At 41.7% G+C, this 18,639-nt stretch overlaps 1 protein-coding gene across 1 annotated transcript; it reads right to left on the reverse strand.

Moving 5' to 3' along the window:
• Positions 1 to 18,566, reverse strand: dctn2 (dynactin 2 (p50)). The gene is made up of 14 exons (XM_085407543.1): positions 18,300 to 18,566; positions 17,913 to 17,981; positions 13,690 to 13,786; positions 12,871 to 12,932; positions 12,583 to 12,681; positions 6,601 to 6,761; positions 5,867 to 6,020; positions 5,571 to 5,636; positions 5,281 to 5,319; positions 5,008 to 5,085; positions 3,873 to 3,944; positions 3,178 to 3,280; positions 2,038 to 2,129; positions 1 to 482 (listed from the first exon to the last, which is right to left on the reverse strand). The coding sequence occupies exons 1-14, from the start codon at positions 18,333 to 18,335 to the stop codon at positions 396 to 398; spliced, it is 1,215 nt and encodes a 404-aa protein (XP_085263669.1). The 5' UTR covers positions 18,336 to 18,566; the 3' UTR covers positions 1 to 395.
• Positions 18,567 to 18,639: the final 73 nt, after the last annotated feature.

Below are 18,639 nucleotides of genomic sequence, written 5' to 3' on the forward strand. Positions count from 1 at the left end.
TTACAGCACTTTGTTTTATTGATCAGTTTCCATGACCACAGATGAACAATACAGTGAACTTGTAGGCAATGACAAAGCAGATTAAAAGTTTGTCTGTGGTGTCTGCTGTCTCAGTCATAATAATATAGTTACAAGCGACTGAGCGTGAAGAAACAATAAGGTACACAGGCATATTTACAAGCTGTCCTTCGGTGACACGGCCCTGATGCTCGCACATACGTGCTTCAGCTACAACAACTTAGGACAATAGATCTTTATTTCTACACCGCTTTACACCGTTTTTCTTTTCATCCATTTCATTTTACCAAAAATTGCATGAAGGTCCAAAAGGAATGGTAGAATTTTCTAATCTAATAATTATAAAAACAACCCGGTCTCTAAAACTCTGCCACCGTTTATTTTGAAAGCTTCTTCATCCTCTGGTCTAGTGCAGCAAAGTTCTCCTCTATAGCCACAAGATTTTCCTTCATCGTTTGCTGAACCTGGTAAAAAAAGAAGAAGAATTAGAGAGAATGCTAACTCCAGAAGTGCGTGCGAGAGACTGATGGGACGGGGAGAGAGGATGTAAGGAAAAAGCTAAATAATCGGTAAGAGAAAAGAAATGAAGGTGCTTAAATATGGAAACCTTTGCCATAATTCAAACAAAATACCAATCAGGTGCAGCCCTGTTAAACATTCATATACCTGAGTCATGTAGGAAAAGTGCTAATGATGATAAGGTTGGGCGATATGTAAAAATTTTCCAATAGACGATACATGATATATTCACGCAGGTGACTTTTTGATGGGCGGAGCAATGTAATATTTTACATTCTTTTCTTGTTTGGTTCAGAATTAATATAGCTACTTTTTGGATTAGTCATTTATTTATATGTGTTCGCTGGAAGAGACATTTTGATTTTTAACTTACTTTTTGTTTAATTTTGGATTTGTTGCTTGGTTTAGTGTGTAAGACAAACACTGGAACGGCCTGTAAACACGGTTAGAGTGGAAAAAAAAGAAGACAGTTTCTCTTTGTTTCCCTCCCCACCGTTTTGGGGTTTTGTTTTTTTTTTTAATCTAAATAAAATGTTTTTGTTTTTTCTGAACATGGGCTACCATCTTTCTTTCTGTTATGAGTTTGAGTAAATGAATCGCTGCATTTGTTTGCAGCTGGAAGAGGGAGCTGTTAAAACACTGCTATTATTTCTTCTATTGACTGCTTCTCTTAACTTCAACCAACATTATTAGCAAACTCACTCATGGGCAAATAAATACATAACATTGCTCTTGTAAAAATGATCGGTGAAAGACTCAGCCTATCGTCGATATATTCGTCCGATCGCCCAACCTTCACTGATGACAATTATTATTAGACAATATTGTTTCAGAAGGCTACACAAAAACCAAAAACAAACATTTCAGTGTTGATAAGAAACTGAAATGTCAGACTTAACTAGCCTCTGTGACACCAAAACATTGTAAAGAAAAACAAAATACATTTTACTGGATTGAGGCACTGGTTGGTCCCTCCTGCCAGAAGCCTTGAACTGTGAAAGCACAGACTGATTATTGCCTGAGAGGCTTTACAGAGCTTCTGTCCTCGTAATGGGAAGCTGTAGTTTGTTAGATTGTTACTTCTAGCTGTGAAAAGCTGCCTCGGCTGTGCACTCTGAAGGGTATTAGAGGACACTTTTTCCACTCATTCACTACACATACAAAGAGGTTACGGCCAAGTGTTTGAACATGTCAAGTTTTTCTTTCACACCAAATCTAACATTTTCATCTGCTATTGTGAAAAAGTGGTTCACAAAGTTTCTACCAATTACTGCAGAAACGTTCGTTTCTATAAAACGACAGCAACTGTATAACTGCTGGCGTCTTTTTATATCGAACTGTGACACATTTCTGCTGGCCAGTGCCAAGTTTACCATGGCTGCAGTGGCTCATTCAAGCTGACCGTTTAAGTGGATAAAACTGCTGAGTTCTACTCTCCCTGCAGCGCTTAGAAATTATTTATGTTGCTACAATTGTTCAACAGGTCTATGAACTTCTCACCTGTGTTAGCAGGGTATTATTGTCCTTCAGGGAGTTGTTGATCATCTGCTGAGTGGTATCCAGGTGTGTCAGCAGCTGGCCAAACTGCATGGCTGTGAGATAGAGGGTTGAAGTGAAAAGGGAGAATTAGATAAAGGACAGGAAGTAAGTAATCCTTAAATTCAAAACATCTGCTAAAAAATGAAATGTCTTTGTTGTCAGCTGAAGGAGAAGGGCAAAGGAATTGATGCAAACCTAATCTAACAGTGATGAACGGCAGCTTGAAAGATTAAACTAAGTATTTTCTTTTTCAAGTTTTCCTTTATTGGTAAAGAAAGATCAGAAGAAAAAAGGTGCAGCTAAGCTCTGTCGAGCAAAGAAGCTGCAATGTGTGACAGATCGGTGCAGAGAGAGGCTGGATGATAAATGACCTCCTTCAGCTCTCAGAACTGAATTATCAATATAATCTATTAATGCCAAGGTTCCGCTTTCATGTGCTAAATAATAAAAAGATGATAATGTGATATATATAATATCATGCATCTCTGTTACCCCAAGGGGGTGTTTAGCAGTATTGCAAGATTTAGTTTAATTCCGTTACCATTTTGAGTCTCCCCTCTCAGTGATTTTTTGCCCTTTGTTATAATAGAACGGCACGGTTTAGGCTAATTCCATTATCTATTTGAATCCCGTTTTCCCTTAGTTTCATCTTATGTCTCGCTCTCAGACGTTTCCACAGTGGATGCAAATGTTACTCTCCAACACATATGCTGCCTGGAACGTGATCTGGGTTCACACCCTGTTATGTTCTGTGGCAACACCCAACATATTTTCAGCCTTTAACGCCACATCCCATCCCCGCTAACCTACATACATTCTCTCCTTGAACTCTCATGGGTGTCATTTCAAGGTTCGTCTCCCCTTACATAAAGGAAGAGCACATAAATTATCCATGTTTCCATTGTGATCCTTACCGGGGGGAAATTTGCCCCAAGAGCAACATTATTACAATATTGGCCAATTACTGGCACACACTAACCAAGTACATTCATCTAATGTTAGAGTTTTAATAAGCTCCTACACCCCTGAAACACCTCAGCACCTTCTGCATTTCATGGTTTTGTGTGAATGGACGGAGCAGTTTCAGTTCCTGCGTGTTACCTTGCTCATGGAGCTCCTTCACAGCAACGAGCCTCTGCACCACCTGAGGTATGGAAGTGGACATGGCATCCCACTTCTGCACCACATCATACAACTTTGACACCTGGCAGATAAAAAAAAAACCAAAACACATTTAATGATTTTTATAGAAGCTGTCAGATGGTCAAATACAATATTTTTCTAAAACACCAATATACCTAACACAAACCAACCATTTATACCGTTATTCATAGAAATTATATAATTAGCATAGCCTGCCCTCTGCTGGTCAACTACATATACAACACGTGAATGCATGAAATCTGTTAGTCAGATCCTGAATCGATTCATTATTTAGAAAGAACAAACTAAAAACAAACTATTCAATTACACTTTGGTTTGGCTCTTATGAATGTTTGGCTATGAATGTGGGCAGTTTGAAATATCAGCATTAAGCTGAAATTGTATAAACAATATTCTTCCCACTTGTTACCAGACTTTTGTAAATATACACTTATTGGAACGAGAACCTTAACACTGATGAAAACATTTCAGCTCTAATGATTGCAAATGTCTGTCCAGAAGAAACATTTACTGAAACAGCCTCAAAGTAGACAAATCACATGCGGTCAGTTTGAGCCTGGAAGTTGTAAAGAAACAGATCTGCAATTATTACAGCCTTTATTCGATACTGAAGGTGGTCAGGGGTCACTAACCTTGTTTTGTGTTTCAGCGTCTTCAATCGCTGCCTTGTGTTTAGCAATCTCATTCATCTTCCCGAGGACACTCTGCAGGAGAGAAAAAACACATTATACGTATACGGTAATCTATTCTAATTTTGCAAGAGGTACCACTCAGGGGCAACTAGTGTTTCACTGCAAACTATGTCACAAGTAACCCAACATCATGGTCACTGTGGCATATTTTAAAACTAAAGATATTTATCAGCTGAGCAACAAAGTAGCCAAACATTAAGGCACAAACTATAAAAGCACCGACTCAAAGCTGGACCGACCTAAGCTTTGTGTAATACCCTCCATTCTGAACGTTCTCCTTAGGTTTCAGGTATATGTTGTTCTTAAAAAGCAAGCAGTGACCTAAAGACATCCTCAGAGTGACTTTTTGGGCCACAAAGGAACTGCAGCTGGGCCGCAGTTTGAAATTACTTACAAGTATGTACAGTTACATATTTATATTAATTTAATTACATAAAAACTGAATGAAAACTGGTGCTAGGCGGTGGTTAGTTTGTGATATTACTCTTTATTCTGGGCAAAAACTGAATGCTCTTGTATTGAAGTTTGTGTCCCAGTGGCAGGTGGGCTACACTGGCCTTAACAATATGCATATGACCGGATTAGCATTAGGAATTTAAAGCCAACCATTTGTTGCTATTTTTTTTAAATACAATTTTCAAAGAAATACATAATTTTCTGCTATATTTTGATTAGACTGAAGATTTAAGACAAATTTAAATTCCGGTTGGATTTTATAGTTTTTAAGTGGGCTGCAGCGCTCTTGATTTTGTGAATAACTGCTATAGAGAAATGGGATGAGTTCTTGCAGAAAAGCAAAATGTTTTTTAGTTTTTGTTAGATACAAAAGCTACAGTCCAGATGCCCCTCCAACTGACACATCCAGGCCTGCTTCTGTACTAAACGCAATGGATGAAACTCAAAAGAGAGCAAAATATATACAAAAACCAAAACCCACTACCCTTTCAAACCAAAATGCATCTAGGAAAAAAAACTGATGTACGAATGTAATCAAGATGCAACTGTCTTGTCACTTCATATGGAAAGGCTGCCTCCTCCTAACACTGTGCTGTAATGCTGTACGGGGAGTAATCACCTGCAGTCTTGCCTCCACTTGATCCAGAGTAGCAGAGTCCAGAGCACTGACCCTTGCCTGCAGGAGCTCTATGGTGTCCTGATACAAAGGAGGACAAGTTTATATATAAGATCAAGCACAAAACTTTAGGTTTTTGTTCCTCCTACTGGCACAGCAGCAATAAACAAACTTGAAGGAACTGATGTCACCTTTGAAGTATGACCCAGTTCTCTGGCTGCACATCAGATACCCAGAGTTTTGAATAGAGAGACAAACTCCACAGTGTGTTCTTACCATCAAACTGGTTCCTTGAGCACCAGCACTCAGAGGTCCCTATAAAGTAAATGTGAAGAGGGAAAAATGCATTTTAACAAGAAACAACAAAGCCACCGCTTGAATTTACATAAATCAAGTGGAATATTTTATTTTACTTGAAAACAGAAGCAAGAAAATTCTGTTGTGAGTGTGACATAGAGACAGGCACACAGAATTAGTGCGAATGAGAGCAAAGACCCATGAAGACAATGTGTGTGTGTGTGTGTGTGTTTGAGAGAGAGAGAGAGACAGCGGGACTGTGTGTGTACCTGCTTGTCTGATCCTGAGCCAACAGCCATCTCCAGCTCAGCTAGACGCTTCTCCACTTCCGCCATCTACAGAGACGGAACAGGGCAACACATGGCTGGCAGTGACAACAAGCATCCCACAAGAGACACACAAACACCCACATGTATGCCTTCCTCCTTTTGTCCTGCTTATTGTCATCTAGTATTCTGACATTCCACTCAGAAGAACAGAAACAAAGCAGGCCGAGGAGACCATACAGCCTCATTTTATGTGTGCATTCATCACAGACATTTATCCACCTCTCTTTCCTCTTTACCTTGGCAGACTCATTAAATTTCTCCTGCTCTGGTCTGCTGTGTAACTCGTAGAGTACCACTCCATCTGGGCCCTTAGTTAATGCTGTCGGCTTGCAGTCTCCTGCAGAGCTGCCACGGCTGCCCTTAGCGGCTTCCAGCTGGGTGAGCAGACGCCTATGAGAAGGGAAGAAAGACACAAAGGGATAATATGTTCACCATTGTTACCAACCCCATGTGCTGCCATGAGTGTGGTCCTCCCTCCCTCTCAATCCTTTAAGTCAGTGTTATTAACTGCAAGTGAAGGTTTGTGAAGGTGTTTTCCTCACTTTCTCTCATTTGTGTTTTCCCCTTTTAAGCCCACGGCTTCCTTTGCTTATGCTCAGTTGGGCGCTGGCATTTTTCAAAGATTTCTGTGTTCTTTTAGTTAATTTCCCTCCCTCAATCATCTGTCACTTAGTTGTGTTGTGCTCCTGGTAGCTATGCCCTTTGAGATCAGCAACATTTATGTGTACAATTAATCTTATTTCCTTACTACTCCATCTCATTATATCTGGTTAAAGCTTGGAAAATCCAATTCCCATATCAATCACTCTTATTCTCTCCATTTCTCCAGAGCACCCTCTTTCTTCCCAAGCATTTCAGTTTCTCAGATCACAGTGCTGGCACGATCTAACAGACTGTGGTGTTAAGTTTCAGGTTCCAGGTGCTTGCCCTCGTTTGTGCTTCATTGTCTTGTTAACTCCAGCCAACTCACCTGGCCAGTGCGCCATCTGGGTCAGCCAGGTTGATGTGTGCCTGTGGTCCAAGCAGTGAGTCGAGATGGGCTGAAACCAGCTGCTGTTTGAGCTGGGCTGCCTGCTGGGCCAGCACCACTGGAGTGAGGCGCTCCTCTGCATTACTTTCCTTTGTGGCAGCCTGGACGCAGAGAGACACATACATCTTTGATGCCAGGTAATACAATCTGTGTGTAGTGCAGTATCAAACACTAATATTTTTGCATTATTATTTGATCATATAATATTTTTGGATTAGCTTTTGTAAATAAAGGCATATGGATCTACTTCTAGACCATATTGCTCGCTAACCAATCAAAAATACAGAATTGCAAATAAAACTTAATGTGAACAATACAGAAACATTTACTGCAATGAGCATGAACAGTTGTCAAATTCAAATTCAAATTCAAATTTTATTTGTCACGTACACAGTCATACACAGTACGATATGTAGTGAAATGCTTGGACAACTGCTCGTGACCTAAAGAAAACAAAAAAGGAAAAGGCTATGAATAAGATAGGAAATAAATATGAAAAATTAAAAAGGGTAAATTTAACTAAGAAGGAATAAAATATAAATTAAGGTTAAAAATGAAATAACTGTACAACACAAATTAGAATGAAGGGTAAATTAACTGGGAAGAATAAGATAAAATATATAAATTAAAGTTGAAAATAAAATAACTGTACAACAAAATACACAATATAGAACTATATAAGAATGTATGAAGAAATCTAAATATAAATAAATATATACACAATAACAGCAGCTGTACAAGTATTAACCGGAAATGAAGAATGTAGTGACCAGTGTTGTGCAAAAAAACAATGTGTGCAAAAACAATGTCCAGAAAGTCCAGTGTGTGTGTAAGAACCATATGTGTGGGTCAGTACTGTGTGGTGGTGTGATTGAGAGACCGTATCGCCTGTGGGAAGAAGCTCCTCCTCAGTCTCTCTGTGTTGGTCTTCAGGGAGCGGAATCGCTTTCCTGACCTCAGCAGAGAGAACAGTCTGTTGTTGGGATGGCTGAGGTCCTTCACGATCTTCCTGGCCTTGGTCCAGCACCGCCTGCTGTAGATTGAGTGCAGGTCAGGGAGCTCGGAGCAGATGGTGCGCTCAGCTGACCGCACAACCCTCTGTAGAGCTCGTCTGTCCTGCATGGTGCTGTTCCCGAACCAGGTTAAGATGTTTCCCGCCAGGATGCTCTCTATGGTGCACGAGTAAAAGTTCCTGAGCACCTTGGAGGGCAGTTGGAAGTCTCTCAAGCGTCTGAGGTGGTAGAGACGCTGTCGGGCCTTTTTCACCACGGTGTTGATGTGACAGGACCATGACAGGTCCTGCGTGATGTGAACTCCGAGGTATTTGAAGCTGTCCACTCTCTCCACTGGGCACTCGTTGATGACGGGGGTCTGGTAGTTCCTCTCCTGCTTAGTGCTGAAGTCCACTATCAGCTCCTTTGTCTTACTGACGTTTAGAAGGAGGTTGTTCCTCTGGCACCAGTTCTCCAGATTCCTAATCTCCTTCAGGTAGGCCGTCTCGTTGTTATCAGAGATCAGGCCCACCACGACGGTGTCGTCAGCAAACTTGATGATGGTGGTGGAGCTGGTAGTGGCCACACAGTCATATGTGTACAAAGAGTACAGCAGGGGGCTCAGAACACACCCCTGGGGGGCTCCAGTGCTGAGAGTGGTGGAGGCTGAGACATGTCCGCCCATCCTTACTGCCTGTGGTCTGCCAGTTAGGAAGTTGGAGATCCACTGACACATAGATGAGCTGAGTCCCAGATGCTCCAGCTTGGTGGTGAGTGTGGAGGGAATTATGGTGTTAAATGCAGAGCTGTAGTCTATGAAGAGCATTTTAACATAATTCCCCCTTCTAGTGTCCAAGTGAGTGAGTGATGTGTGGAGGAGATGAGAGATGGCATCGTCTGTGGAACGATTTGGACGGTAAGCGAACTGTAGTGGGTCCAGTGTGTCTGGTAGTGAAGAAATGATGAAGTCTCTGACCAGGCGTTCAAAGCACTTCATCACTACTGAGGTGAGGGCTACAGGGCGATAGTCATTGAGAGAAGCAGGGTGGGGTCTCTTCGGGACAGGAACAATGATGGACCCTTTGAAGCATGTGGGGATCACCGACTGAGATAAAGAGATGTTGAATATCTCAGTGAACACAGGAGCTAGCTGGTATGCGCAGTCTCTTAGGATACGACCTGGGATGCCGTCTGGTCCTGCTGCTCTCTGGTGTTCACTCTTTTGAAGGCTCTCCTTACTTCATGGTCGGAGATGACGAGCACGTTTCCGGTGCTGGCAGTATCTTCCTGTCTGCAGCCGTTAGCGCCGCTAACACTAGCATTGTTGGAGACCAGAGGAACAACCTCCTTCTAAACGTCAGTAAGACAAAGGAGCTGATAGTGGACTTCAGCACTAAGCAGGAGAGGAACTACCAGACCCCCGTCATCAACGAGTGCCCAGTGGAGAGAGTGGACAGCTTCAAATACCTCGGAGTTCACATCACGCAGGACCTGTCATGGTCCTGTCACATCAACACCGTGGTGAAAAAGGCCCGACAGCGTCTCTACCACCTCAGACGCTTGAGAGACTTCCAACTGCCCTCCAAGGTGCTCAGGAACTTTTACTCGTGCACCATAGAGAGCATCCTGGCGGGAAACATCTTAACCTGGTTCGGGAACAGCACCATGCAGGACAGACGAGCTCTACAGAGGGTTGTGCGGTCAGCTGAGCGCACCATCTGCTCCGAGCTCCCTGACCTGCACTCAATCTACAGCAGGCGGTGCTGGACCAAGGCCAGGAAGATCGTGAAGGACCTCAGCCATCCCAACAACAGACTGTTCTCTCTGCTGAGGTCAGGAAAGCGATTCCGCTCCCTGAAGACCAACACAGAGAGACTGAGGAGGAGCTTCTTCCCACAGGCGACACGGTCTCTCAATCACACCACCACACAGTACTGACCCACACATATGGTTCTTACACACACACTGGACTTTCTGGACATTGTTTTTGCACAACACTGGTCACTATATTCTTCATTTCCGGTTAATACTTGTACAGCTGCTGTTATTGTGTATATATTTATTTATATTTAGATTTCTTCATACATTCTTATATAGTTCTATATTGTGTATTGTGTATTTTGTTGTACAGTTATTTTATTTTCAACTTTAATTTATATATTTATCTTTATCTTATTCTTCCCAGTTAAATTTACCCTTCATTCTAATTTGTGTTGTACAGTTATTTCATTTTTAACCTTAATTTATATTTTATTCCTTCTTAGTTAAATTTACCCTTTTTAATTTTTCATATTTATTTCCTATCTTATTCATAGCCTTTTCCTTTTTTGTTTTCTTTAGGTCACGAGCAGTTGTCCAAGCATTTCACTACATATCGTACTGTGTATGACTGTGTACATGACAAATAAAATTTGAATTTGAATTTGACCTTAGCTGCAGCCTCGAAGCGAGCATAGAAAGTGTTCAGCTCGTCTGCCAGAGTCACGGCCGCGTTCGTCATACCGGTTGTTGGTGCTTTATAGTCCGTTATTGTCCTTAGTCCCCGCCACAGGCTCCTAGAGTCACTCTGTTGGAGTTGTGACTCTAGTTTCCTCCCGTAGCGCTGCTTCGCCTCTTTCACCGCCCTCCGCACGTTATATGACGCGGCTTTGTACGGGTCCATGTCCTCCGTTGTGAGTCCCGTGTTGTAGGCAGCGGTGCGGGATCTCAGAGCGTTGCGGATGGTTTTATCCACCCACGGCTTCTGGTTGGGAAACGTTGTGATAGTCTTTGTCTCCACGGTATCATGCGCTAGTTTCCCGATGAATCCCACAACCGCTTCCGTAAACACGTTGACGTCATCGTCGGAGCTGTTTCTGAACATGCCCCAGTCTGCGTCATCGAGTGCGTCATGTAACGCGGCCACCGATTGATCCGTCCAGCACGCGACCTTCCTCTGAACCGGAACTTCCTGTTTCAGCCTTTGTTTATATTTTGGCATGAGGAAGATGGCGGCGTGATCAGATTTGCCAAACGGAGGGCGGGATTGTGCCTTGTAGCCGTCCTTGACCGTAGTGTAGCAGTGGTCCAGTGTCCTTTCACCCCTGGTGGGGCAGGTGATGTGTTGATAAAAGTTCGGCGCTGCGCGTTTGAGGTTGGCGCTATTAAAGTCCCCCCTCACAATAAGCGCAGCATCCCGGTGTTGTGTCTGGTGCTGTGTGAGTGCCTCATGCAGCTCGCATAAGGCGGTGACCGTGTCCGCTTGTGGTGGAATATAAACGGCACTTACAATGACCGATGTAAATTCCCGAGGTAGATAAAAAGGACGACACATGATGGACAGTAGTTCCAGATTTGGTGTGCAGGAGCGTGTGAGAGGAACAACGTTCGCACTGTTGCACCAGTTGTTGTTCACCATTAAACACACGCCGCCTCCCCTGTCTGTCTCCATTGTCAAGTTTGCTGACGACACTGTTGTTGTGGGCCTGATCTCTGACAACATCGAGAAGGCCTCCCTGGAGGAGATTATGAACCTGGAGACCTGGTGACAGGAAATTAACCCCCTCCTAAATGTCAGCAAGACTAAGGAGCTGATCGTGGACTTCACTACAAAGCAGGCGAGGAATTATAAGCCCCTCATCATCAGTGGCACGCCAGTGGAGAGAGTGGATAGTTTACGGTATCTGGGTGTCCACATCACTCAGGACCTGTCATGGTCCTGCCACATTAACACTCTGGTTAAGAAAGCCCACCAGTGTCTCTTCTTCCTCAGAAGACTTAGAGACTTCCACCTGCTGCTGAGGGTGCTCAAGAACTTTTACTCCTGCACCATCGAGAGCGTCTTGATGGGAAACATCTGCACCTAGTTTGGGAACAGCACCAAGCAGGACAGACAAGACCTGCAAAGAGTGGTGCGTTCAGCCGAACGCATCATTCGATCAGAGCTTCCTGACCTGCTGTCCATCTACACCAAGCGGTGCAAGACCAAAGCTAGGAAGATTATGATGGACTAGGGCTGGGCTATATCATACCGGTAATACCGGTGTAATTTTGGGCAACGATAGGAAAATGACATATTGCGATAGAATATGGGTAAAACGCGCATGCGCAGTGCCTATGTTTACATATACACATGGCGGCGACGCAGAATGAGTAGAGCGAAAGTGGATCGTTAAATGAAACAGATGAACCAGAACTGGTTTGTAGAAATGCTGCAACTTCACTGGTGTGGAACTGGTTTAGCTTTCGTCCGTCAGATACACAACAAAGCACTATTTTTGGTAGAGCATGCTAGCGGGCCGTCGTTATTACCGTGTTGTTTGGAAAATACGGCACACTTAAAATCAAACCTTTGATTTTTCTGAAAATCGACAGTGCCCCTTATAATCCCGTGTGCCTTATGTATGAATATGTATGGTTGTGTGTGCGACAAATAAAATTTAAATTTGAGGGTGAGCCATTTCTTGCACGATGACAGGAAGGAAACTTTGTTAATCAACATTGTTGGTTGTAATCTAGCAAATTTTCACAGTGTGCTTTAGCTTTAGTGCATTGTTACGCCCCTCTGCAGCCCCTAATCTCCTCAGTGTGTTCAGCTGGTGCTAATTGGCCACACCTAGTCAGGTGTTGATAAAAGCATACCTGAGGCAGGCTTTCAGGAAGCTCACTAGTCTTTGCCTTGGTGGCACCAGCCAGTTTAGCCAACCTGCTATGCCATTTTAAGATGAACCCTCTTCTCACTAACACTCAGGTATTCATCAGATTAGGCTTTGGATTAGATTTGCTGAAATTGTTCCAACTCAATGGTTGATCTTCCCTTCAATAAATGCAATACTAAATGATCTATGAGCAATGTGGAGGAAGGCTACTAACATTAAAATACAGGTAGAAGAATGATCATCCCTCACACGCTCTTTTGGACGTGTGTACACGTCTGTTGCTTGCAGGTTACCTGGATGGTGTCCACCTCCTGCGTGAGTTCCTGGATCTCATTCACTAGGCGCTGATACTTCTGCTGAGGCGTCTCCTTCACTCCACAGCCCTCTCCAAGCTAAGCCACAGAGCAGAGAAACTGAATGAATATTACTCAATATACAAAAGAGCTGAGAGAAATGATCACACCACTAGCATCACATGCTCTCTGACTTTTATCAGAAATGACAAACACAAGAGTGAACAAAATAAAAAGTCTTTTTGTGAGAACAAAGTAATGTTCTTCTGCTGAACAGAATATACTCACAATCTCAAATTCTCCTGACTCATAGCCAACTCTTCTGCTTTTACTGATTCTGTCTGAAAAGTCTGGAAAAAGAAAGGACAAATATGTTGAGAGAGAAAGTGACAAACACGACATTAAAAGCTGAAACTGATGTTTCTAAGAATGCAAATCTATTTGTTATAGCACAAACTGAAGGAATAAAATATTTTAATTTGTTTTACATGTATTTATTGATGTTTGTTTTCTTTACACTAAAGAAGAAATTTATCTTATACAACAATTAAATACAAATGACAGCAGATGAAAATTTTAAAGACAGGGCAGCCAAAGAAGCACTGAGAATAAATGACAAAGCAAAGGAATGTGTGTCATTTACTTTTCTTTTTTTTATTACTTTTGCCAATTTTAGCAATATGTTAACTTTATAGGCTTTAATTCAATGAACCAATTAATAATCTCGTAACTAACTGAAGCCAAAGCAGCTCTTCTTCATTCTGTACCTTAACGAGGTAGATATGTTAGCAACAGACTAAAGTAACACTTTGTTTTTTGTCTACAAATGTGACATGATAATTCACTAATTTCCAGTCAAGTCTGTACATTTTTAATACCAGCCACAAATATATAATTTCATTTTAATAAAGGATAAATACTTTCTTAAAACACATGGATGTTGTAATTTGTAACTCAACTCAGGAGTAAATTGGTGCATTTGACAGACACAATGGATGTAAAATGTAATAAAGAAACATGTGACCTAATGCAATGATGTGGTATACCACCACATATTTTGTTATTCAACTTAATACGTCGTTATTAAATTAAAAGTGAGAAACTGACCAAGTCCCTTGGTGCTGACATGCTTGTCTTTGAACTTGTCATAAGCAGCATTGGGGTTGACCACAATCCTCTCCACGCTGTCACTGCAAAGCTCCTCCTGCCATTGAAAAACCAGGAAATAAAGTCAGCTGAACATCAACAAACTCACACAGTTATATTAGCCGTACTGAATCAGTGAGCCAAAAGACTCAAAGCCCCAGGTACACTTAAAATACATTGAAAGGTTGGTAAATTTGGACAGGAAACCTTGGTCTGATCACTGCCCAAAAATATGATTACCGTATTTTCCGCACTATAAGGCACACTTAAAATCCTTTAATTTTCTCAAAAATCGACAGTGCGCCTTATAAACCAGTGAGCCTTATGTATGAATTCTGGTTGTGCTTACTGAGCTCGAAACGATTTTATGTGGTACACGGCGCTCAAAAATCGGTCAAAAAATGTTTTAGTACGACTTTGGTAAGCTACGAAGCTGCAACACTTAATGGATTGTCTGAGCATTACGGCTACTGTAGTCAGGAGCCTCGAGGAGAAATCTGGGTCCAAAACTGTGTCCGCTTCAGGTACAACAGTCAAACGAACACTGCGGCATCACTGAGAGTTAAAACTGTTTAAATTCTTTAATCTTTAATAAACTGATCAGCGTTGTTGCTTTATCAGGTGTAACAATTAAGTTTAACATCCAGGCATCCATGAAAACAGAATTTATTAAATTTAATGGAGTTAGACGTTAGCAGGAAGTTAGCTTGCTAGTTTCAACCTAAACATATAGCATGTTCTGACTGAGAGATTTCTGAAAAAATTCAAACGTACAGCTCTGCTATCACTTCCAACATAAATGAAGACAGAAAACTAAACAGCAGTGACTTTTGTAGGGTTACTGAAGTTGGACTAGCTGGTAGATAATGATGTGCTACGTGATTGCTAGCGACACAGCTATGGGTGTTGTGCTAATGCTAACTTTTTTCCACTCGATAAAAGCTAACATGAGGGTTCCCGATGGTTAGGGACAAATGCAGTCGCATGGCAGGATGCTGTAAACAGACCAAACTTCAGTCAGTAGAACAACTGAGATAATCCATCAACCGCAATGAGAGGTTAATCATTAACATACTGCAACAACATGGGAATAGAGCAGCTGCCAGAGAATTCAACATTAATGAATCAATGTTACGGAAGTGGAGTAAGGAAGAAGAATGCGTTGAGTAAAGTTTGACATATCTGACTGTTTTGTTTCGCTTAATGCGCCTTATAGTCCGGTGTGCCTTATGGTCCGAAACATACGGTAAGATCATGAATTATGTGTATTATTGTCAACCAAGTCCAGACACCCATAGAAATTAAAACCCATTTTAACCATGAATCATCAGAATCTGCAAGAGTTTCACATCCATTATTTGGTCCAGCTTTTACACAACCAGATAATTTCAAGATCATTCATAGTTTCAGCAAAGACTGGTTGTAGTGTCATCTTTACAAACAAATATGTCATCCGTGTGCTACAGGTTTACTATGATAAAACGATGTGGAGTGAATGGAAAAGGCAGAACCACAGCTGGAAGTAACTAACACTTTCTTTTCTAAATGACAGGTTTTGATTAGTGATTGGAAATACCATGGATCATTTGATCAAAACTTTTTAGTGATCAATTATGATGAACCACATGCAATGGGTCGAATTAAAACAGTGCTGACACAAACACAAAGGTGCTATGAGTGGGCTCACAAACATCAGGATAAAAAGAGACAAAACCTTAGACAAGTTACACATATGACATGATGGAGGAGGAGGAGGAAGAGGAGAGTTAGTCAGGCTCTTACCAGCTCCTTGGGTTTCCAAAGAGTTAGAGAAAATAACAGAAGAGCAGAGGGAGAGAAAAAAAAATAGGGGGGAGAGAGAGAGAGACAACACAGATTAATGTGGTTATCACATGCCATGCACACAACAGGAACAGTTGGCCAAGGTCGGGGAAAGATAAGAAAGAAAGCAGTGTTCTGAGAGTAGCTGCCAAACACCCTGGAGACACTTTGCTCACACAGTTTATGATGGTCTCAGAGTTCTTTCCGTCTTTCCCAATTCACCGTGATAATGTGGTCCTTTAATACCACCAAGTTTCTCTCCCTCATGATACCTTTTATAGTAATGAAGAGCCTGGTGTTTCAAAACATTAATTATGATTCAGAATGGAGGGTGAGGATGTCTAAAACAAGTCAAACCCCCAAATGCATGTATCCTCAGCTCATTAAACTGGAGTAAGTTCTTAGTTAGTCACATGCAGTTTATCCTAAATGAATCTGCTAACCTAAAACAAAGCACATGGTGAACTATATCAAAGTTAGAGCCCCAGTACAGTGTGTGATTTACAATGTTTTAGTTCAACTAAAGTCTGCAAATCAATTCATCAGAAAAAAAAAAATATAGCATCAAATTGGAGATTACCTAATTCGACAGATTTTTCTTGGAAGCTGGCTATGGCACTACACAATTAGTATGTAGTTTGCCAAAAGGGAAGAATTTTATAATGACAGCAGCAAAGAAGCAGTCATCTCAATGTTGATCTGTGTTACATGCCGCATACATTCCATTAGTCAGTATTAGTACAGATGCTAATTTGCTGCACCCCTAGGTGAAATTATGTATAAACCAGTGGCCAACACAACCACATTGTTTTTGCCTAAGGTAACCAAAAAGGATGGTGACAGAACAAAAACAAGCTTATGGAGCTATGGCTAAGAAACCACTTTTGTGGAGCACACAATGCTAGAGCCATTTCCAAAGCTTCATTTTTGTCTGGCTACATTACTACAACATGAGAACAACATAGGTGTAACGCGCACTTGACATATTTCTGCTTATTTTATGTAAAGCACAACAAACTATTCTCAATAGGCATTCACGAGTCTCATTATTGATCATTTAAAAGGTCTACTGCAGACTGTGAGTGACTTTCTTTTATATCCATTTTGCTCAATGAACCTGTAAGAAGTTATCACGCATTGTAAAGAGGCCGTTAAAATGTCCAGTTAGTCAGAACAGTGGAGTTAGCCAAGAAGCAATTATTAGAACATGACAGCAGGTTAAAAAGAGAAATCCCTAGAACAAATAAACACATTTATTCTGCCGAAAGCTTCACGCTCACACAGGCACACAATTGAACCCTCACTGCTTTGTCAAAGCATGAAAGAGTAAATCAGTTCTGCTGAATAACCACCAACACCATTATCCCTTAGAAATTTTTAAAAGAGCAGCAAGAATAGGAGGAAAAGAATCAATTCCTTCCACTTCACAACAATCAAAAAGGGTTGAATTACACTGCACAAAGAGAGTCGCTGATCTATTTCTCATATCATTCCAATCATTAGAGGCAGAAATAGTGACTATGGGAATTTAAAAAAACAAAAACATGCATTAAAAAAAAGCATTAAGCTCACTGAGAGAAAAATTGAGCCAGTCTTACTTGTACAAACTAGGGTCCCAGGAGGGTGGGGGAAGAGTCAAAACAAGGGCAAGGGAATAGGAAGAGCAAACATGAAAACATGGAAGGAAAATGCCAATTAGCATTCTCTCAGCTGGTCTGAAAAAATAGCCCAGACATGGTTAAAACCAAAGTCAGACCAGCTCACCAAGAGCTGTCCTGATAAACAAGCCTGAACTCTTGCAGTCACAAGAGTTCGATCACTATTGATGACAGCAAAAGAGATTTCTAAGACAACGGCAGTGCCTGAATGTTTGGTTTGCTGATATGCTTGAAGTGTCTGAATCCAATTTTAAAATGCTTCTACTGACATTTTTGTTTTTATTATGCACTTGTGCCTTAGTTCTGTCAACATATTAAAATAATTTAAAAAAGAAACATACATAACAGGGACAATGTGTGGAAGTCAGCTGTATGTATTGTATAAAATATGAACAAAGTTCACTACTTCAACTCTATATTTTAAACAAGAGCATCAACAACGGGGTATTTGTACACGTCTTACAAATAGTATTTCACTCGCCCTGCAGAGTTGGTAAGGACAGGAAAGGCACAGGGACAGATTATTTACATGCATAGTACCGCTGACATATCCGCCCTTTGCCATGTAATTTATACAGTAAAAGTGAGAAGCTGTTATTCCGTACTGTCAATCATAAACCTACGTGTAAACACTTGTTAGCTAGTTAGCTGAATGTGCAGAAAATTAAAGAACAGGGAACTTGGGGGGAAAAGGCGCCCACTTACCGACTCAAACTGAGCCTGGTCATCCTCAGGAAGGTCACCGGTTTCATACACGTCCGGCTCGTTAAACGCCTGTGCAAACAATTAGATAAACAAAATAAGGAACAGTTAGACATCCCGGTTATTACAGCTTGCCTGGCCAACGCCCCGGCCCATTCAACAACAACTATCTCCTAACCCTTGCTTCTGGTGTTCCGTAGCACAACTCGGGGAATTAGCTGAAAAATAAAGCAACTACGGGATTACAACTGTAAATGCCAGCTGCGCGGTGAGTGAAAACAAAAAGCAGACAACGAAATAAACGGCAGAGATGTTAGCTAACTTAGCTGTCAAAGCCTGGAGATAGCACTGCCAGTTAGCAGTATCTGTCTGCTAGCGTTAGCCACTTACAATTCCTGGCAAATTTGCGTATTTGGGATCAGCCATGGTCACCGGGAGGGAAAAAAGAAGACCAACGAATCACAACAGAATGTAATGAAACGTGCAAATTATCGCTGGATAGAGTCTGACTATGACAAAAGCTAACGATGGATGAGCCAGCAGTCTCCCAGCCGGCGGAGCTTTCCAAGCCGATGTGGTCACTAGCTTGATGTGACGGCGTGTGCCCTTGATTTGTGTACAGGCACCGGCAGGTGGACTGTCGTGCGACTGCTGCGTCAATTGAAAAGAGTTCGCCGGCTTACCGAAGACAATAAAACAATCATACCCGAAAACGAACACCGCTTTCACG

The sequence above is a fragment of the Rhamphochromis longiceps genome, linkage group LG5 (genome assembly GCF_057381845.1).
Source record: "Rhamphochromis longiceps isolate RC_006_pf linkage group LG5, R_longiceps_female_GT1.1, whole genome shotgun sequence".
NCBI classification, from domain to species: Eukaryota; Metazoa; Chordata; class Actinopteri; order Cichliformes; family Cichlidae; genus Rhamphochromis; species Rhamphochromis longiceps.

Bases quoted from the DNA above. Each gene is read 5' to 3' on its own strand.
- dctn2 (XM_085407543.1), bottom strand. From the start codon at position 18,335: ATGGCTGATCCCAAATACGCAAATTTGCCAGGAATT. The intron at 3,945-5,007 runs GTGATTACTCCC...TCTCTCCTGCAG, and splicing joins AAGTGGAGGCAAGACTGCAG to AGTGTCCTCGGGAAGATGAA. The intron at 2,130-3,177 runs GTAACACGCAGG...TCTATCTCACAG, and splicing joins GAAGGAGCTCCATGAGCAAG to CCATGCAGTTTGGCCAGCTG.